This window comes from Hakea prostrata, unplaced genomic scaffold (genome assembly GCF_041222555.1).
Source record: "Hakea prostrata isolate BN-2017 unplaced genomic scaffold, UWA_Hpros_2 contig_123, whole genome shotgun sequence".
NCBI lineage: Eukaryota > Viridiplantae > Streptophyta > Magnoliopsida > Proteales > Proteaceae > Hakea > Hakea prostrata.
In genome coordinates this window covers 1-23,615 of record NW_028291242.1, presented here as the reverse complement: position 1 = coordinate 23,615, position 23,615 = coordinate 1, and the positions used below count along the sequence as shown (strand labels likewise).

At 34.9% G+C, this 23,615-nt stretch overlaps 1 protein-coding gene across 2 annotated transcripts; it reads right to left on the bottom strand.

Annotated features, from left to right (window-relative positions):
- Window positions 1-18,290: 18,290 nt before the first annotated feature.
- On the bottom strand, window positions 18,291-22,700 carry LOC148998821 (heterogeneous nuclear ribonucleoprotein 1-like). Of its 2 annotated transcripts, XR_016171101.1 has the most exons (3): window positions 22,291-22,700; window positions 19,662-20,946; window positions 18,291-19,121 (listed from the first exon to the last, which is right to left on the bottom strand). XR_016171101.1 is itself a non-coding variant. In XM_089141690.1 (2 exons), exons 1-2 carry the CDS (start codon window positions 22,510-22,512, stop codon window positions 19,768-19,770), a joined length of 1,401 nt encoding a protein of 466 aa, XP_088997816.1. In that variant the 5' UTR covers window positions 22,513-22,700; the 3' UTR covers window positions 19,195-19,767. The 2 variants fall into 2 exon arrangements, 1 of the variants encoding a protein (XP_088997816.1); XM_089141690.1 differs by lacking the exon at window positions 18,291-19,121 and having other exon boundaries at window positions 19,195-20,946.
- Window positions 22,701-23,615: the final 915 nt, after the last annotated feature.

The following is a 23,615-nucleotide window of genomic DNA, read 5'->3' as shown; positions in this document are numbered from 1 at the left end:
CGACGAAGATCCGTCAAGAAAACACCAAGGATGCAAGGGAGATGACTTGCAGAGGTCTTTGGTTCGTTCCAGAGAGTTTGGAGGCAGCAAATACGAAGTAGACTCGAGATTGGACTTAAATAGAGCAAGAAAAACCTAATTGCCAAAGACAGCACTCATTGGTCGAGTGGATTGGTCGACTGGCCCAGTCGACCAATCAGTCGACCAATGCCGACAAAGAAGTCCAAAACAGGGAATTGAAGGCCCAGATCAAATCCAATCCTAAAGGGGTTTTGCACACAAGTCAAGTGACTTACCTAATAGGTAGAAATGCCTTCAAACCAAGATAGAGAGCACTCCAAGTCCATCAACTAATCCGATCTTCATCAAGATTCAGTTTCCATAAATAGAACTTCATCATCAACTTTCATGGATTCAAAGCTAGACACCAAGTCCTCCACTGGGATGGCCCAAAGCTGACTTCTTACTTTACTCCGGGTCATCGGACCTACAAATAACAAGGTTTCCGGGTCAAGGTTAGGGTTGGGTTTTACATCTGTGCTTCTAGCAGAGCCGTTTGTGATTAAGTTCATCAACTGACTTAGCCTTCGGAGGTGGACTCCCGACCCCAGCGGTCGGGCCACATTTGACACTTTCGTTTTGCAGGTCATCACGAGGAAATCTAAGGGCTGAGCAGATTTTGGACGCATCAATGTTTATATCCAAAATGGTTTAGCAAAATCATTTATTGAATGTCTCCAATTAATAGCTAAACCATTGGTTATGAGAACAAAGCATCATTTGTATGCATCAGGCCAAAAGGTTGTCATAAATTCTCCTTATTACAATTGGCTTATGGTCAGAAGCCAAATATTTCATCTTAAAATTTTTGGATGTGCGGCTTACGTTCCAATTGCTCCACCACAACGCACAAAGATGAATCCCAAAATAAAATTGGGAATATATGTTGGATATAAATCTCCTTATATAATTCAATATATTGTTAAGGATATGAGATTTATTTAATGCAATACTTGCTGAGTATTATTTTGATGAATTAGTTTTTCCAACATGAGGGGGAGAGAATAAACAGTTGGAAAAAGAGATTGATTGTATGAATTATCATTATCTCATTAGATCCTCGCACTGAGCAATGTGAACTTGAAGTTCAAAGGATAATGCAATAAATATTATAAATCAACTGCTAGATTTGCTGGACTGCTAAGAGTTACTAAATCTCATATTCCAGCTGTAAATGCTCCAATTAGAATTGATGTCTCAGCAAGACAATCTATCAGTGCAAATGAAATTAAACCACGTTTAAAACATGGAAGATCAATCGGTTCCAAGGATAAAATCCAAGAAAAAGAAATGAGCAAATGATCAAGATGGTCATAAAATGGAGACAATTGATTATGAAAATCCTGAAGACATAACTTTCTATGAAACCCCATAAGAGGTTTAGGTACCAGAAAATAATGAAGAGATCTCGATTAGTTATGTCATTGCAGGTAAAAGATGGAACCGAAAATATAAAGTTGTCGACAACAATTTTTGCATATAATGTTTTTGTTGAAATAATGCAACAAGACGAGGATCTTGAATATAAATTTGTTGATGAATATAAATCAAGAAATGATTGGCCAAATGTAGAGACGCAATCCAAGCAGAATTGAATTCGCTTGAAAAATAAAGTTTTTGGACCTATAGTCCAATATCTGAAGGTATAAAGCCAGTGGGGTACAATTGAGTTTTCTGCGAAAAATGAAATGAGAAAATGAATGAAATCGTGATATATAAAGCATGAATTATGACACAAGAATTTTTGCAAATGCCTGGCATTGATTATATGGAAACAAGTTCTCTTGTGGTGGATGCAATCACCTTCAGATATCTTATTAACTGGCAAGTATATGAAAATTTTGACATGCGTCTAATGGATATTATTACAGCCTATGGCTCACTCGAGTGTGAAATATATATGAAAATCCCTGAAGGATTCAAAATGCCTAAAGCACATAAAAATTCCTAAGAAGTTTGTTCAATAAGGCTTCAGAGATGATTATGACATATATGATATAATCTCCTTAGTGAATATTTACTAAATGAAAAGTATACAAATGATCCAATTTATTATTGTGCCTTTATTAAGGATATGGATCTAATTTTAGTAAGTGTATATGATGATGATTTAAATATCATCGAAACTCCTGAAGAGTTTCCAAAAGCAGTAGATTATTTGAAGAAGGTTGAAATGAAAATCTTGAAAAGACAATGTTTTGTCTTGACTTGTAAATTGAGCATTTGACGAATGAAATATTCGTTCATCAATCACCTTATAAAGATAATATTTTGAAGAAATTTTATCTAGATAAAATATATCCATTGAGTACCCCAATGGTTGTAAGATCGCTCAATATAAAGAAAGATTCATTTCGACCCCAAGAAAATAGTGGAAAATTTCTTGGTCATAAAGTACCATACTTAGTGCAATTGAGACATTAATGTATTTTGCTAATAGTATAAGACCAGATATAGCATTTTCTATAAGTATATTAGCAAGATCTATCTCTTCTCCAATACAAAGACACTGAAATGTTATAAATCGTATATTTCAGTATATTCGAGAAATTATTGACATGATATTATTTTATGAATGTAGACATCAACTTACTTGTTATGCAGATGCAAGATTTTTATCTGATCTATATACAACTAGATCTCAAACATGCTATTTATTCACAAGTGAATGTTAGTTATTTTATATTTGGTTATTTTATATTTGGTTTAGACCAATGATACAACACATTCTGGAAGCATGAGTCTTTTACAAGAAAAAAGGGGTTTGAACAATATTATATGAAGATTATGCTGCATGCATAGCTCAATTGAAGCGATGATACATCAAAGGAGATGGAACGATACATATTTCACTGAAATTCTTCTTCATTCATGGTCTTCAATGAAATGGTGAAATCGATGTTCAACAAACTTGTTCAAGTGATAATTTGATAGATTTATCTACTGAGAAGTTGTATACTTCAAATCTTGAGAAGCTGGTATATGATATTGGAATGTACATACTTAAAGATACTCAATGATGTTATCATCAGGGGGAGTAAAATACGTGTTGTACTCTTTTTCCCTTAACCACGGTTTTGTCCCACTGGGTTTTCCTGGTAAGGTTTTTAATGAGGCAGCTACCAATACGTATTATTTAGATATGTATACTCTTTTTCCTTCACTAAGATTTTTTCCCACAGGGTTTTTTTCTTAGTAAGGTTTTAACGAGGTACATTATCTATTGATGGACATCCAAGGGGGAGTGTTATAAATAATATTGATTATGGATATCCATCACCCCCTAATAGACAATACTTCCAATTGAAGATCTCAACCACCTCAGCATACAATCTTGGTGATTCACATTCCCATCTTAATTGAAGATTACAGTGATCTCAACACGCAATGTTGGTAGTCAATATTTCCATTCTATGCACCTTCTATCTTGGGCGACAATCTATCTTTCCATATCAAGAATATCTTATTGTGTGCAATAATCATATATTGTATTTCCATATCAGAGTAGATGCTCCTTCTACTATAAATATATAATGCACTCAACTGAATGAATCACCTCTGATTGATCTTGTTCTAGTTTTCTTCTTTGTCTCTGATATATTCTCTTTATTTTATAACACATCGATATTTATTGAATTATTGTCAAGAGACATGGTAGGAATTCCTAGAATTTTACGGAGATGAGATCTACACTCCTAAGGGATATTACTCATATTAGAGTTGAGAAGCATACCACTTTTTTTAAATTAATTTCCTATCAAGATACAGCTGAGAAAAGATCTAAGGTTGATCTAATAGAATGAATGTCATCCTCCAGACTATGAATGTCGTTTATAAAGAAAAGATGAGAAACTTACAGAGCTTTTTTAACCAATTTTATTGCATAAAATCAGTTTTGATCTTGGTAATGCCCCCAATAAATAGAAAACCACTTCCATGACACAGATAAATAGATATAGGCAAAGGGGGCACCCTTGCCTGATTCCTCTTTTAGGATTAAAATAATCAATTGGATCGCCCTCCATTTTTACTGAGAAAGAAGAAGCAAGAAATGAGGGTTTCAGTAAGCATAATCCATTTTCACTAAACCCCATCATTTTAAGAAAAGAAAGAATGATATGCCGCTTAATTATGTTATAAACTTTCGAGGGGTCTATTATTATCCCCACAAACCCAAGTTTACCTTCCTTTTTATTTTGAAAAAGATTTCGTGGGTGATACAAATATTATCATAAATTTGCCTATCAAAGCTAAAAGCCCCTTGAAAAGGAAAGATAAAGGAGGAGAGAACAGGTTTAATTCTATTAGCTAAGACTTTTGCATGGATTTTATAGTTAATTTGTAGGGGGAAAAACCCAAGAGGACCAAAGATGCAAATGGAGAATAGCGATCTGAAAGTGGAAGATGCATGTTTCAAGGAGAAGGCACCAATAAAGCATCAAATTGCATGGAAGCAGTTCTTGAAGGATTGATGAATGAATGGAAGATTTGTATTGATTTGGGTATTCAGTGTCAAAAGATTTAATCTAATTGCAGTGAATTACTGGAGATGATTCCGATACCTAGAAGCAAACCATGGCCTTTAGAATTTTCCCCTCTTTTGCTATTTATTGTTAGGAATTGTCCAGGCATTAGAATAGGAAGTATTCCCATAGATTCTAGTAGTATTAGTCCTATAGACTTTTGTGCTAACACTAGTAATACTGGTTATTAGAGCTATGCTCGGCCACTTTTCAGGTTTCTGAATAAAGTACTAATTACCTAAAAAAAAAAAAAGATGACGTATCCTTCGCATAACTCTCGTTTTTAATTAATATATTTTCCTTATCTTGCATTAAAAAAGAAAATTACACAAATCGATCGGGTGGGAGCCTGTGACCTTATTGACATTATCAGACTTAGGGATTAAGCAGATCAAAGTATGATTAGATCCACTTGGCAAAAACCATGGTTAAAAAATTGGGAAACAAAGCTTTGGACATCCCCTGCCACCAGATTCCAATACTTAAAAAAAAATAAAGGTTGAAATCCGTTAGGCCTAAGGGCCTTGTAGGCTCCAAAAGAAAAAACTATTTTCAAGTTGAAGCAACAGTCTTTAAGTTCACTATTTTGCTTTCAACCACATGACATGTTCGTATAGCGAAAATATTACCAATTGGGTGACCTACCCAAGCTCATTACCCATGCAGGAAATTTAGTTGCAAGTCCAACACTATTTTGTCGACTAATAATTCTATCCATTGAATGATCAGAATGTTTTCTTTTGTCACGCAGTGAAATTCTTTTCTTTTTTGGAACTTAGGGATGTACCTAGTAACGTTTTGGGAGAATAGTTCTAGACTTCTAGTATTCTTTTGCTCTTGAAAACAAAAGAGGGGTGGTATGTTGATACAGAAGTTTCCTACCTGACCGGGTCAGACCCGGCTGGGGCTCCACATCCAGTCAGTTCTCTCACGATGTGAATTTTCTACCCGATCCGGTCATACCCGGTTGGGGCTCCATATTCAGTCGGGATGAGAGTCGACTGGCTTGATCGAGGCGCGATGAATACTCGACTAATATGGCAATCATTCTCAATAAGGAAATTCAACTCCTTTGCTGATCGAGCAGGATCGACGGTAGGAAGGCGTGATCTCAAGAGAAACGGTAGCCACCATCGAGTAGACTTACCAAATACATAAAAGGTAATATGAACATTATAAGAGGAGGGACCTACCCCTCCGGTAAGTATCCAATACATTTTGAACTTCGTCTTGTGTTCTCTTGGCACAAGACCTTAGATTGTTCACGATCTAACTTAGCCATCGGAGGCAGTTGCTCGGTACTCTAGCCGGCCGCGTCTAACTCTTTTTGCAGGACTCATCGTCTTCTGCCTGAGGAGGACTCAGTCGGGTGCAGCATCAACATAACTAATACGCATTTGTGTTTGTTGAAATTTTCATATAATTGTTTTTTTTTAAAACGAAGCAGTGAAAAAAGTGATTTGAAGGACGCTTTTTACGAAACATATAAGATGTGTTTTATTCAGGGGAATAGAAGTTTGATAAAATGATCTTGATGATGATCTCTTGAGACCAGCACCACACTGACCTTGTTCATAAACCCCTTCCACCTTGCTCTCCTGCCCGACATTGTTGATTGAAAATGAGTTTTTGCATATAGTAGGCCCAATTTGGAAATATTTCCAAAAACAAATTTATCAAACACCTATTTCCAAACTAAGAACGATCTCCTAGTACAAAACCATGTAAAAATAGTTTTACATAAGAACCATGGTACAAAAACTCAGCAAAATATCACCGTTTCGATAGCAGGTGAAACGAAAACCCTAGGCAAAATGACATGCAAAAAGTCTGCGAGAAATCGGTGAAGTTTCGATGATTATTCATTTTATCACTGTAAATTCAACGATAATCTTGGAAATTCTCTAGAAAATTGGAAATGTGAAGGGATTCTATAGCAGAATATTCAAGGTCAATAGACAATCTTACCAATTATGTCCCAATGAGTCAAGCCTCAATATGCAACTTGCCAAATGTGGTTGGGGAGAATCAACATGGAAGAATTTTTGGAAATAATTCAAATTAAGAAGAGATTTTATACCGAAATCTTCAAGGTTAATGGGAATCTTACCAATTCTATCTCAATGATTCAGGCCTAGAAGGCAACATGCGATATGTAGTTGGGGAGGAGAATCTTCATGGAAGAATTTCTATAAATAATTCAAATTACAAAGGGATTTTGTAGTGGAATCTTTAAGGTCAATGGACAATCTTACCAATAATGTCCCAAATTCATGCCTCAGAAGGCAATGTGCCGAATGTGGCTAGCAGGAGAATCTACATGGAAGAATTTTTTGAAATAATTCAAATTACTAAGGGATTTTGTAGCAGAATCTTCAAGGTCAATGGACAATCTTACCATTTCGGTCCCAATGATTCAGACCTTATAAGGCAATGCGCCAAATGAGGTTAGAGAGTAGAATCTGCATGGAAGAATTTTTGGAAATAATTTCAATTTGCCAACACTTCAATTGACCGAAACATCTCCCCCCCCCCCCAAAGCTTGTGCACACTTGATTACTAAATGTCGGACCTTGGTAAGAACTAGTCTCCTATAATGGAACCATTACTAATTGCATATCAGGTGTCCAGGTCAGCTTGTGTACGCCCGATCAATCCCCAAGGATGCTATGAACTTCATAACACAATCTTAAGGTTACAAAACTCCTATTATAACCCAAAACCATTACATACTTGTCTAAAGCCTCATGATGGGTAAATTCTCATTCACCATTAGTTAAGCTTGTCAAATTCTATCATATGCACTAAGGGTGTCAATTGCATACTGAAACCGTTTAACCATACCGAACCGTGCCGTCTAAAACTATACCGTACCACACCATTTAAAATTCAGTACAATACGTATCAAAACTGAATTTCTTCAGTACGGTTCCAGTTTTAGTTACTCTTAATTACTCATACCATCGGTATGTACCAAAACTATACCGAATTAGTACCGTACCAAATTAAGGGATATAAATGTAATTTTATAATTAAAACACTTTACATTTACGCTATCCCTAGTTCCCTGTTTCAGTTTTTCGTTTCATCCTTAATTTCTCTTATTAGATTTATTTGTTTTGTCTCTATTAATTAGATTTACTTGCTTTGTCTCTATCAATATCAAATTATATCGATTGTTTGATTGCAATTTCATTATGATCTTAATGGACTAATAACAAAAGTGTCATGGGTTCATTCGTACTAAAATTGTACCACACTAGGTACTGTGTTTAAACCGTTTCCCTCGCCGATTTAATACTGAAATCGTACCTAACTGTTTTTACAAATACAGGAACCATACCGTACCGTACCATGTAAATTTGGTATGGTACCATTCTAATTTTCGATATTCAAAGTTGGTACCATACTAAATTACCGAAATCGTACCGATTGACACCCTTATTATGCACACATCTCTTCCTAGTGAAGTTAGTTGTAGAAATATAAATCTAGACAAAGAAGGGGTAAAACAAATGGTCTCAGACGATTCCACTTTGAAGCAACATGGTTCTCTCATGAGGAATGTAAATATATGGCTGAGAAGCAATGGAGAAAGCTTGCTAAGAGATTTGCTACTCAGAGAATACAACAACAGAAAATTTTAGTAGTTGTACCAAGGCCTATAAACAATGGAACTGACATAGCTTGGGGCATATCCAAATGAAGATGTCCACCCTTGTTAAGAATTAGAGACCCTGTATAGTGGCCCTTCATCAAAGCTTAATCAGATTAGGAAGGATACTTTTCACAAGGAGCTGGCCGAGGAACTTGAGAGAGAGGAGATCTTGTGGCGATAGAGATCTCGGAAGTTACGGCTTCAAAATGGTGATAAGGACACCAAGTTCTTCCATTCCTCCACCCTATAGAGATGGCTAAGAAATAAATCCTTAAACTCAAACTGAGTAATGGGGAATGGACTAATGGAGAAGCTTAAACTTACCAGGAAACTAAGAGGGCTTATGAGGACCTATTTACTTATACTAGGATTGATGAAGAAACACTACAATTAGTATTCCACTAGGTTCCTACTTCTGTAGATACATCAATGGATGAAAAGCTTATCCAAGATACATGCCGACAATGATATCAAAGAAGCCTTGTTTGGGATGGCTCCGGCCCCTCAAATCATGATGGCCTACCAATTACTCTCTAGCATTTTATAAACAATATTTGAAAGTGGTGAAGACAGAAGTGTGTGCTTTTGTTTGAGAAGTCTTTTCATAGGTATCATTCCTTCCTCTATTAAGAAAATACATATTTTCCTGATCCCTAAGACTGAAAATCTTAAAAAAGGGGACCAATACAGGCCTATAGGTCTTTGCAATGCTATAGTTAAGATTGTGGGAACTCTAGCCAATAAACTTTAGCCTATCCTTGATGATATAGTCTACCCAAGTCAATCTAATAATGTAATGGTAGTAAAGAAATTCTTCTACTACTATTAAGAAACAATCTTAATGGGAAAAATAGTTGAATGATTTCATATGAGAGAACCTCAAATATATAGGCAGCATACATCCCATGCTGTTAAGTAACTATGAACAATAAAAGAAAGATATAAACATAGAAATACAATACATGGAAATGTTTGTATGTAAATATAATAAATGGAAATGTTTGTATGGAAATGATTTAATAGAGAAACCTAATCAAGCCAAAGTCAAATTAGGATATTGATGAAATGAAGGATGAGATGGTATGGAAAAAATTCAAATGTAATGAATGATGAATGGAAGGAATTCAAAGGAGAGAAGTGATGAATGGAAAGAATTCAAATGAGAAGATGAAATGATATTGAAAGAATTCGAATAAGAGGATGAAATGATATGGAAAGAATTCAAATTAGAGACAATTAGGGAAAGGATTCCTTATAAAGCCTAATAACTACCATGAAAATTAGAAAGAACAGTAAGAAGAAAATATTGGCCATGAAGTTGGACATTAGGAAGGCTTATGATAGCCTAGATTGGAGTTAGGTCTTAAACAAAATGGGGTTCCATCCACATTGGGTCAAATTAGCCTTGGCATGTGTAACCTCTATTTCATATTCTGTACTCGTCAATGGCTCGGCCAAAGAAGCATTCTCTCCCTCTAGAAGCAAGGCAATGACATCCTCTCTCCTTTGCCCTCTTTGTGCTTTGTTCCCAAGGCCCTAGTGCCCTCTTTCATCAAGCTCAGACTATTGACCTTATTCATGGAGTTTAGATTCGAAACAGTTCAACACCTATGGTCATTTCCTTTTCGCAAATGATATAGCCTTGTCTTTGGTGAAGTGAGACTTGAAAAAATACAAAATCTGAAAGGGTTTATTGATGTTTACTGCCAAGTGAGCAGATAAAGCATAAAATACTCCTAAGTCTTTCTCTTATCTTCAATCCTAATGATCTACTCAAATTTAGGAGGTTTCAAGAATAGTAAAGATCCCCCATTGCAATGCACCAAGAAGTATATGGGCCTGCCTTCTCACTACGGTAGTGGTAAGAAAGAAGGACTTGATGAATTAAGGAGAAAACAACGTCAAAATTCAAAGGATAGGCTTCTTATTTACTGTCAAATGCAAGGACCGTGATCAAGTCAATAGCACTCACCGTCGTTGCCTCCCATTTTTATCTACCTAAATCACACCATAAAGATCTCAGGAAAGCACTTGCCGTCATTACCGCCCATTTTTATCTACCTAAATCACACCATAAAGACTCAGGAAAGCTACTTCTCGATTTTATTGGAGGGAATGAGGCTCAAACCTAGACCTCGTTAGTCTTTTTTGCCTCTGCCACCACTACATATTTTCTCCATACAAAATCTTGATTCATAATCTCGAAGCATTTTTAGGAAGCTGGACTTTTTATTTGCAGTTTTCAATCACTCCCTTATACTTTGACTCTATTTACTAAAACTCCCTTAAACTTTCGATTTCACAAAACCGAACCTCTCACCTCAGTTTATCCCTTAATTAGTTAATTTTTTAAATAACCATAGTTACCCTTATTTTTTTTCCTAATTGAGTCAGTTCACATTATCTCGTCAAACTTATTATCTAAGCCGCCAAACTATCCTGCATCTTCCCAAAATGATACAATCAACTTCTTTATAAAAATAATAACCGAAAAAAGAGCGCTGAAATCAAGCTATTCCTGCAACTTTCAGGTTATTGATAATGGGACATTTATTGCCAATGGTAGGTTAGTTTTGAGGTTAAACACCAACCTCCAATGGGAGGTCCTGGGTTCACACCCATCCAGCAGTACCTATATTAGTAAAATTCAACCCCCTTCAAAAAAATATAAATTTGCGACCAAAAAAAAAAAGAGAAGATAATGGGACACTTATTAAGGAACATTACAAACTAAATATGGTCTCCTGATTCCAAACCTAACCTGCTTGATCACATTCAATAAGAATGTTAGTCTAACTATAAAATATACGAAAAGTAATTCCTAAATAATAAACACCCAAATGGATCTATTTATATAAAGCTATATATCTTACTTGTAACATTCCTTAAGCGGCCCATTATTAATGCCTTGAAAGTGACAGGTATGGTTTGATTTCATTTTTTTTTTAAGTCGATTTTAGCATTTGAGAAAATGCAAGATAATTAGATGTTTCAAATAATAATTTCGACCCAGATAATGTGAAAAAAGGAAAACAATTAAATTAGAAAAATATAAGTATGTTATAAAATTAAGAGAAAATATAGAATACAAAGAAGAAAAACAAGATCAGTTCAACACTTCTATTGAGTTAGTCATTACATATTTATAATAGAACTAACATCTTCTCTGATATGGTAATATTAGAGTCTACAAAGAAATACAATATATGATTCTCACACACAATAAGATAATATTGATATGGAAGAATAGATTGTCACCCAAGATAGAAGGTGCATAGAATGGAAATATTGACTGCCAACATTGTGTAATGAGATGGTTGTGATCTTCAATTGAAAGTACAATCTCTTTGGGAGTAATGGACATCTATAAATAAATATTATTTATTATACTCCCCCTTGGATGTCCATCAATAGATAATGTACCTCGTTAAAACCTTACTAAGAAAAAACTCTGTGGGAAAAAATCTTAGTGAAGGAAAAAGAGTATACATATCTAAATAATACGTATTGGTAGCTGCCTCATTAAAAACCTTACCAGGAAAATCCAGTGGGACAAAACCATGGTGAAAAGAAAAATAGTGCAGCACGTGTTTTACTCCCCCTGATGAAAACATCATTGAATATCTTTAAAGACGCACACTCCAATATCATATATCAGCTTCTCAAAATTTGAATTAGGCAACGCCTTAATAAATAAATCTGTCAAGTTATCACTTGAACGAATTCAATGAACATTGATTTCACCATTTCATTGAAGATCATGAGTGAAGAAATTTCGGTGAAATATGCTTCATTCTATCTTCTTTGATGTATCATTCCTTCAATTGAGTTTTGCATGCAGCATAATCTTCATAAAATATTGTTGAAATTCTTTTTTTTAGTAGAAGATTGCATGCTTCATGAATGTGTTGTATCATTGATCTTAACAAAATGTATTGTCAACTTACTTCATGAATCACTATTATCTCTGCATAATTTGAAGAAGTGACAGCTATAGTTTTTTAATGTCATAAAATAGCTAACATCACTTGTGAATAAATAGCATGTTTGAAATATAGTTTTATATAAATCAGATAAATATCTTGCATCTGCATAACAAGTAAGTTGATGTCCACATTCATAAAATAACATAATGTCAATAATTTTCGAATGTACTGAAATATATGTTAACATTTTAGAGTTTTCGTATTGGATAATAAATAAATCTTGCTAATACACTTATAGAAAATGCTACATCCGAGTGTGTATTATCAGCAAGATACATTAATGCCCCAATTGCACTAAGATATGGTACTTCAGGACCAATAAATTATCTACTATTTTTTTTTGTCGAAATGAATATTTCTTTATATTGAGCGATCTCACAACCATTGGAGTACTCAATGGATGTATTTTATCTAGATAAAACATCTTCAAAATATTCTCTGTATAAGTTGATTGATGAACGAATTTCATTCATCAAATGCTCAATTTACAAGTCAAGACAAAACATTGTCTTTTCAAGATTTTCATTTCAACTTTCTTCAAATAATCTACTACTTTTGGAAATTCTTTAGGAATTTCAATGATATTTAAGTCATCTTCATATACACTTATTAAAACCAGATCCATATTCTTTAATAAAAACACAATAATAAATTGCTTCATTTTTATACTCTTCATTTAGTAAATATCCACTAAAGAAATTATACCATATATGCCATGATCATCTCTGAAGCCTTATTGAACAAATTTCCTAGGAATTTTTTTATGCTTCAGGCATTTTGAATCCTTCAGAGATTTTCATATATATTTCACACTCGAGTGAGCCATATAAATAGGCTGTAATAATATCTAATAGACGCATGTCAAAAGTTTCATATACTGGTAGATTAATAAGATATATGAAGATATCTGAAGGTGAATGCATCCACCACAAAATAACATGTTTCCATGTAATCAATACCAAGCCTCTGCAAAAGTTCTTGTGCCATAATCCATGCTTTATATATCACAATTTCATTCTTTTTTCTCATTACATTTTTCGCACGAAAACTCATTTGTACCCCACTGGCTTTATATCTTCAGATGTTGGACTACAGGTCCACTTTTTCAAGCGAATTCAATTATAATTGAATTGCGTTTATACATTTTGGCCAATCATTTCTTCATTATATTTATCATCAAATTTATATTCAAGATCCTTGTCTTGTGCATTATTTCAACAAAAACATTATGCAAAAATTGTTATCGACAACTTTATATTTTCGGTTCCATCTTTTTTCTGCAATGACATAACTAATCGAGATCTCTTCATTATTTTTAGGTACCTGAACCTCTTCTGGGGTTTTATAGAAAGTTATGCCTTCAAGATCTTCATAATCAATTGTCTCTATATTATGACCATCTTGATCATTTGCTCATTTCCTTTTCTAGGATTTTATTATTGGAATCGATTGATCTTCCACGTTTTAACCACGGTTTAATTTCATTTGCACTGATAGATTGCCCTACTGGGACATCAATCCTGATTGGAGTACTTCTAGTTAGAATATGAGATTTAGTAATTCTTAGCAGGTCAGCAAATCTGGCAGTTGATTCATAATATTTTGTAAATGCATTATCTTTTGAACTTCAAGTTCACATTGCTCAGTGCGATGATCTAATGGGATAATGATAATGCATTACAATCAATCTCTTTTTCCAACTGTTTATTCTCTCCCCCTCATGTTGAAAAAACTAATTCATCAAAATAATACTCAACAAGTATTGCTTTAAATAAATCTCATATCCTTGGCAAGATATTGAATTATATAAGGAGATTCATATCCAACATATATTCCCAACTTTATTTAGAGACTCATCATTGTGCGTTGTGGTAAAGCAATTGAAACATAAGCCACATATCCAAAAATTTTAAGATAAGAAATATTTGGCTTATAACATAAGCCAATTGTAATAGGAAAAATTTATGACAAACTTTTGGCTTGATGTATACAAATAACAATTCGTTCCCATAAACAATGGTTTAGCTATTACTTAGAGATATTTAATAAATGATTTTACAAAACCATTTTGGATATAAACATGAACAACAGGCTATTCAACTGTGATCTCAGTTATCATACAATAATTATAAAGCCTGAGATGTAAATTCACCAGCATTATTAAGAGAAACTGTTTTTATTTTATAATCCATAAATTGTGCTCTTAATCTAATTATTTGAGCAAACAATTTTGTAAATACCAAATGCGAGTTCATAATGAACATACATGTGACCATTTTATAAATGCATCTACTAAAATCATATATTATCTGAATGATCCACATGATGGATGAATGGGCCTATATATTTCACCCTCTATACGTTTTAAAAACGTAGAATGTTCAATCTCAACTTTAGCTGGTGAATATCTAATAATAAATTTTCTATGATAACAAGCAATACAAGAAAATTCACTTAATTGAAAAATTTTATGGTTCTTCAATAGATGACAAATGAATTTTCAATAAAATAAATCACGTATCATACTTGATCCGGGATGGTCCAACCGGTCATGCTAAATAATAAAACTATCAGAATCAATATTCGTTTGATTTACCCAAGCATGTGTTTCAACCATGCGAATATTCATATAGTACAAATTAGGAGAAAATATCTAACACTTTTGTAGTGATATATTGATACTCATTTTACCATTATTTATAGTCTCAATTTGATAATCATTTTGACAAATAGCTTGAAACTTAATAAGTTTCTTTGAGATTTACTACAAAATAATGAATTATTTATAGCCAATTTCATCTCCCAGATATAATAGATTAACTCTTCCAGAGCTTCCAATCAATGTTGTACTACCGATTATTATGTGAACATCGGCTTCCGCATCATCAAATAAGAAATATTAGTATAATATGCGTCGCATATAAAAGAATATTCACATTCTCCATCAAAATGAAACAAAATACATCAAAAGATATTATAGAAATCAATAAAAAAATTAGAAAAGAAAAAAAATTAAATTTAAGATAAACTAATATATGAGATGAGATTTGAAGAGAAAAGAATTACAACCTAATATAATATTAATTTTTATTTTATTTGAACTCGACTCACATAATCAAATCTTCAACTATTATTTTCAAAGGAGTTTATAACATTTAGATGTGTAGTATCTGTGAGGCCATCAAAATCATCCCTTTTATAGGCAAAAATTGTTCAAGTACCATGATTTTGGAAAATTCAATTTATCTCCACATTATTTTTTTTTTTTTAATTAAGGCTTGACAAAGCTTAATTAAATATTGTGGAGTATGACAGATACATGTCTAATGGCTTTCATACTACATCAATAACAAATATTGTCTTCGCTCCTTGAAGAGTTATATTGAGAATTCTTATTACTCTCTTATTTATTTCCATCATAATAACGATAATTATTCCAGCTTTTGCCTCGTTGTCTTCTACATTCATAACTATAATTATAATTTTGTCTTCTTTCAGGCATATCATGAATTGTTGTATTCACTTCAGGGAATGGAACAGAACTAATAAGACAAGCTTCATGACTTTTCATTAATAACCCATTATTTTACTCAGCCACAAATAGGCATGATATCATTCAGATTATTTTTTAAAATTCTTTTTACAATATTGCTATTGTAACAACAAATTTGAAGCTTGAAAATTTGCTGACAAATCTTAATCAATAATATTTTCTCTACAGAATTTCAATAGAGAATTAATTTTAAAAACTAAAAAACTGGATTTTTATAATTTCAAATATTGCAACTTAATGTGTATCTGCAGAAATGTATTTATTTACAATTCCAAATCTTGCAACTTAATGTGTATCTGCAGAAATGTATTTATTTACAATTCCAAATCTTGCAACTTCATGTGCATCTACAAAACTGTATCATTTATAATTTCAAATCTTGCAACTTCATATGCATCTGCAGGACTGTATCATTTACATCTTCAGAACTGTATCAAATCTTGCAACTTCCTGTGCATCTGTAGAACTGTATTCATTTCTAGTTTCAAATCTTGCAACTTCAAGTGCATTTAACAATTTTTGTGGTGCAAGCCTAACAATCACTATATACAATAAATAAAATCATTATTGGTTAATGACAAACCTCAACTGTTAAGGCAACATAATATTTTAATTGATTTTTATATTCAATAAAATACATACATTTTTATCACGATGCACTTACATTATAAGATGGACAAAGTAAACTCCATTGTTTACAAAAACGCGCGAGGAGGTCGATCATCTTTTCACTTTGGAATAGAAAGCATAATGATATATAGTTTCTCGTCTCTCTTCTCAAAACGCAATACTTTGAGCGGAGTCGTTCACAATTACTTCAAGTGGAATCGTGCTAATAACGTGTTATAAAATAAAGAGAAAATATATAATACAAAAAAGAAAGACAAGATCAGTTCAACACTTCTATTAAGATAATATTGATATGGAATGATAGATTGTCACCCAAGGTAGAAGGTGCATAGAATGGAAATATTGACTGCCAACATTGTGTAATGAGATGGTTGTGATCTTCACCAATATTGCATCATGAGGTAATTAAGATCTTCAATTGGAAGTACAATTTCTTTGGAGGTAATGGACATCCATAAATTATCAAGGGAGTGGGAGAAGGAGAGATGGGACTTTGAATTTTTCTTTTTCTTTTTTTAACCCATGAAAAAATAGATGAGAAATTTTGAATAAGAAAGTTTGCTAAATAGAATCTTAAATGTTACAAATTCCCTTTTTTCTTTTTCTTTTTTTTTTTTTTTTTTTTTTTTATTTTTTTTATTTTTTTGAGTAAAATTTCTATCACCATTGGTTAAATGACTAAGGAACAAAATTTAAAATATCGGTAACAGAGTATCATATCGATGAGATGATTTTAAGAGACGTATCGTCTTATCCTGTGTCGAGTATTGTATCCCAGGTTTAAAGTATCGGTATCCAGTATCGAGTATCAGTCAAGTGATTTTAAGAGACATATCGTCCTGTATCGAGTATTGTATCCCTCTGACTAATGTATTTTAATGTAATTTAATGGAGAGACGTATCGAAATGTATGGTATCATGGATATTTTAAACCTTGATTGTATCACTCTAGCTAATATAATTTAGTGTACTTTAATAAAGAGATATATCTAGATATACCGTGGATAAAATATAGATACGTATCAGCTAGTATCGTATGGTATCATAAGATACTTTAAACCTTGCTAAGGAATATGGCTTTTGGCAGTTCTAAAGAAGAGAAACATCATCTCATAGATTTGAGAGCCAAGCGTCGAAACCCTACAGTGACGGAAGTTTCTGATCTAAGATATGGCAAAGTTTCGCAAGATAAGAAAGACGATGCCTATTTGCTCAGATGCCCAGTCCATGCAAAATTCTTTCTGGCATTGCAAAATTTATCCACCTTTTTGCTCCTTTAAATGACCAAGCATGACATAAACCTATCACACTCTTCTCAGATGACAATGGAAGGAGATGAGTCCGTTTCAATTTCAAAACATACCCAGCCACGTTTCATTAGAAATGTTTTGGAATAAAATCCACCTTTGGACATTGATAAAATAGAAAAGACTCAAAATAAGCTCGTATGTAGTGTGATTGATAACATAATCCTTTATTCATTGAGGTAGAAGATCCGGATCATGAACACCAAATCTCTAACTCGGTAACGTTCTCCATATCCCAGCAGAAACAAATGAAGTCCAAAGAGCAAAAGACTACACGAAAGTGGGTGGAAAATCCATACAGGAAAAGGAAAATGAGAAGAGGAGTCAAAATTCAAATCTAACTAAACTCAGGAAGAAAGTCCAAAAAGGGAAAGGAAAGACAAGCAGTGAAACAAATCTACCCAAACCATCACCCACAAAACTGCCTTGCGCAATGAGTTTGTTAATAGGAAGCAATCCTTAATAATGTGTTGTATGCGCCAAGGAACAGCAGTGAGTGCCCTCCTTGGGGATCAACAAGGAATAAAAGAGCATTTTCTGGCAAAACTTCATGGGACACCAAAAGGAGGCTGGCGACATAAAAAGCAAACACACAAGCCTGCTTCTCAAATCTTCCTGAGAATGAAAACATCCAGCAGATCTCCATAGAAACATCCCTTCGACTTCCATTAATATCAGAAACGATTATATGCATAGAATTGAGAGACACATTTGTGGGTGCAACCATACAGCCGTAACAAAGATATTGCAACTACCTTTATGATAACCACAATTGAGATATTTCTAACTAGCCAAATCAATATGCAGCTACATTTCTTAAAAGTAAAATGGGCAAGGCAGGGGTTGAGTGGCAAAACCAAGTAAAGCAGAAGACAGGGAAAGGAGGGGGAAAAGAAAGATTTTCCTACTTCACTAACCTTTACTCCAGACCAAAAGAAAGATCTAACTTGTTCAAATACACTATGAAAGACAAGGGAGTGATAGTTGCATAAGAAGGAACTAACTAGATATAAATTCAGTAAATAACAGAAATAGAGGAATGAATGTTAAATGGGTCACACCACATGAATCAACTCAAAACAAATTTAATCAGGAAGACATTGAAATGGTGTTTGCCATAACGAGCATGGGACTGCCATAGCCTGTTTAGTAGACATACCACAGGTCCACCAGGCTTGAGTACTCATGAAGGATCTTCATGACAGAAATCTGAAGACTGCTGGAAGTTTGAGAATGTTGTTAGCCTCATCTGGCCCTCCCAGACCTGCTTTAATGTGTGCCAAATCGCACAATCCTCTTTAAATGCCATTTCCACGCCACAAACCCCCATTAAATACCTTTTGAGGTCGCTTACAAGGGTAGACAACTGGTTCCCACTCAGACGACGGGCATCTCCCTCTCCTCCTGTACAACAAGGGCAAATACAGGAGGAAAATGATTATGCCATTGTCAAATATCTCAACTACCACTACCATTATCGCTAGGTATTTATGCAGAGTGATCAGCCCAAGTGGCCTAGAGCTCCACACTGATTACCAAGAAGCCTCTCTACATCTCTACTTCTGTTCTCTATCTATCTACAATACCAAATGAAGCTACAAGGATACCATCACTATCAAGCATGAGTTTCCAATTATAAAGCTTTGTACTTGCACCAGCAAATTCCTACTCAACTGCCAATAAAATAGAACTATCCCACGCATTAAAAGACATATACTTAGCTATGTGTCATCCAGACAAACAAATAAGTCTAGTAGAAACTCTACCTTAGGCACCACAGAAAGAGAGTGAGAGAGCAAATCAGCCATAAGACAACACTAAGCAAGCAAAATATAATACTACAACTTGAAAGTAAATACTAAAGAGTATCAACTATTCCTCAGAACGCATACTCATCATATAAGAATAAAATACTGCAAACTACTGGGATTTAAGCAATCCAACCAGTCCCAAGATCAGCTGCGATCTACATGTACGATTGCTCCGTGTCAGTTGAGAAGCAGTCATACGGGAAGAGAAGTCTGCTTGAAAAACAACCAATTAGTCTGGATTACTGCTGTGCCTGCCGGGATTGAGCACCACCATAACCACCTCCATAACCAGCCTGACCACCTGGAGGTCCATTTGCTTGGGCAGTCCCATAGCCTCCTGCTTGTGAGGCATCAGACCTCCATACAGCATTTGGATACCCTGAGTTTCCATTTGTATCACCATAACCACTTCCCATGTAGCCACCAGCCCCAGTCCCTTGTTCACCCCCACCAGCACCAGTGGGAGCATTGTTGCTTGGTGCACTACCAGCACGTCCTCCAACAGCACCATATCCACCCTGGCCACCATAAGATCCATCTCCTCCACCATATCCACCATAACCATAACCTTGATTACCATAGCTGGCAGCTCCACTAGGAGACTGACCAGTAGATACAGCACCAGCACCCCCACCACCAGCACCAGCACCAGTAGCATTCCATTGAGCTGCAGCCCCATAACCTGCATTAGCCCCATAGCCAGCGGAACCATATCCAGAAGGCATTTGATTATTCCATGGGCTTCTTGGGCCACCAGGTGGGCCAGTCATATAACCAGCACTTGGGGCATTAGGATTTGCATAGGCCCCAGCAGGGCCACCATAACCAGCAGTGGCACTACCATAGCCAGCAACACCATAAGCACCATAACCGTTGTTTGCTGCACCATATCCATAGCCAGGTGCACCATAGCCTGAAGAACCATATGCCGGGTAACCACCTCCGGCTGTTTGAGGTTGCACGTATCTGTTATCTGCCCGACCATCATAAGAATTTGTGTTACCACCAGAAGAACCATATCCCTGATAATTTCCACCACCCATTGCACGGCCACCACCTCCAGGGTTTGCATCTTTTGGAAGTGCACGCTTGACTTCAACTAATTTACCATTCAATTCATGGAAAGTCTTGTGCAGGACTCTGTCAACAGCTTCCTCTGAATCAAAGGAGATGAAACCAAATCCACGAGGGCGTTGGGTAGTCTGATCATACATAACTACTACATCAGTTACATGGCCATATGTCTCAAAATACTGGCGGAACCCATCTTCTGATAATGTGGGAGGCAAACCTCCCACAAATATTTTCTTGGTCCTGATATTGCCTCCATTACCAGAGTTGCTTCTCCCTGAATTCAGGTTTCCAGACCTAGAGGAAGTGTGCTGTTCCTCTCTTGACATAGCTCTTTTAGCTTCAACCTGAATAGCCAAAGCAGGAGTTATACTGCAGAAGGACATACATATTGGCAGCAATGACACTATATAGAGACACACAAAAGGATTAGAAACATACAGAGAGTGAAAAACCTCACAGGAACAAGGATATAACAAGATTGATACAACATAACTTATAAATGTTGACACCAGAATCTTCAAAAAGACAGAACAAAGGGGGTTATATGACAGCCAACCTGTATCTCTCACAGCTCAAATATACCAAAGATGCAAAAGGGAATAACATGACGCTAATCACAATAGTGTAGGAGCAAATGACTCATAAATTTTAAGAATCAGACCATTACTCCTACAGTACCCAAAGAAGGAATAATGCAGTACAAGAACAAACTGATTTTTTGTATGACAATAAATTATATAATAATAATAAAACAAAAATAAAAATCTTTATTTAGTAATCTACCAGCAAGATGCCACTCATTGCAAGTACTAGGAAAATCACAAGACAAACTTAAAAGCCAATCCAGAAAGTATGAAATCCAAAGCCGCCACAAAAGAAGAAAAGGGTATACAACAGTAACTAATATTCCTAAAACATAATCACTGAAGCATTAAGCCATATTTCTATCCATTAATTATTATATACAGATGACCATCTAAACCAGAAGCTAAATCATTTTCAACTGAAGCATATACTCATTATGCTCGAAGAAAATCTGGCATACATTAATATATAGATGGCCATCTGAACCAGAAGCTAAATCATTATCAACTGAAGCATATACTCATTATGCTCAAAGAAAATCTGGCATACATATTTCAACAAGTGTATAACCATAACCATTGAGTAACTCCAAATAACCAACATTTCAAAACCAAGCAGCAACCGAGATTAGTAAATAAAGCTAAAAATCTCCTGCAAATGCAAAAAAGAAAGTAAGAAACATCAAGAGAACAAACTGAAGATATCAATAAGAAAATTCCAAAGACATTATCTCAGATAACAGTTACAACCCCAACCACCCTCATTCCACATTTCGGCCACTGGATCATAAAATGAGATAACTTAACCGCATCTTTAAATATATAACGTAAAGCAGACACCCTCGAGCCGGATCCGCGAAACAAGTTTTACCCAAAAGTTCTCCAAACGCATAGATCAAAAGAAAATTAAATATGAAATCTATGTGAGACCTAACATATACATACTCAAAAATAACCAAAAAAAAAAAAAAGTACGAACGAAAACAATGTGCCTCAAAAAAAAAATCCAGCAACACCCATCAAAGATGACTCATCAAATCATCAAAAAAGAAGTCAGAAGCCAGGTATAAACACATGAAGCAAAAGAAAAAAATGGAGTCGTACCGTTCTCCCATCAATGGTGTGCTTATCTTGAAGAACCCTATCGAGTATTGAGGGATCCGAAAACACTACGAAACCAAAACCTCTCGGCCTCCCAGTAACCTTATCCCGCATAATCACAGTCTGCGATACCTCTCCATAGTTTCCAAAATATTCCTTGAGTTTATCTTCTGTAGTATCCCAAGAGATCCCACCAATAAAAAGCTTTCCTTGATCTGAATCCATTGACCTCTAACCTGACTATCTCAGTTTCAGTTTCGATTAACACTCTTATCTTCTTCTTCTTCTTCCCCTGTTCTTCACACACTCTTACGTTTAAAAGTTGAAGAGGAGAAGATAGAGAAAGGGGGCAAAGGGTTTCTCCGCCAAAAGGAAATCCCCCGAAGACGCTCTTGTCTAAAATATCTACACTAATCCAATGCCCTTGAGAGAATAATAAAGAACGAAAACCCCGACATTAAAAACTTTTATTTTTAACGGATGAGATGTGGTGGGTAGGCTTGGATGGTCAGGATTTCTTCTTCGTCGTTGCTTGAGTTGACGGTACTGATTCAAAGTAGGGTTTTGGAAGTTAAACATTTTAGGTAACTTGTTTCATTACGGATTGGACCCGTATTCTCTTTCGGTAAAATGTTACCGAGAGGATTTGGACACCGTTGAATGGTGTCTTGTTCACGACTTCACGTTTCTGTTTAAAGAGAATGAAATCAGTTTTTTAAAACGGTAAAACAAAAATGGGTTAAAAATCTTTGACTTAGATTTCTTCATATATCAATATACCTAGGCATATGTTGAAGAGGCCAATAGGGTTTGTCGGGATAAAGAAGAAACCAATTACACTTATTCACCACACCATATTTTTTTTTGGTAGAACTACACCGTGTTTCATCAATATGATATGAGAGAGAAGTTGTGCATGATCTAATCCCTTCAGAATACAAAGGTGACATTGTAAAGGAAAAGGTGGTTGCATTCAGTCTCTATTTGAATGTGAAATATGGATCCATTAGGATTCAACGGCTGTGATTACAAAGACTACAAAGATAGGAAATTATAGTTGTTGGATCCTAAGATTAGGTGTCTTATAAGATCAAATTACACATATGCCCTTTGGGTTGACCAGAATTACCATAACTAGCCTTCAAATTTTGAAATTATGGATATGTCATTGATGATTCACATTGTCAAGCTTTATCTTGTAAAAACAAATGTTAGTTTTGGTCAATGAAGGGACAATCGTGGCAAGGGAGGTTGGTTCATAGGCTACGAATTTAGGTTGGAGGCTATTTTAGGACTAATGCAAGGAAGTCGCTTAGCGAGGTCTCAAG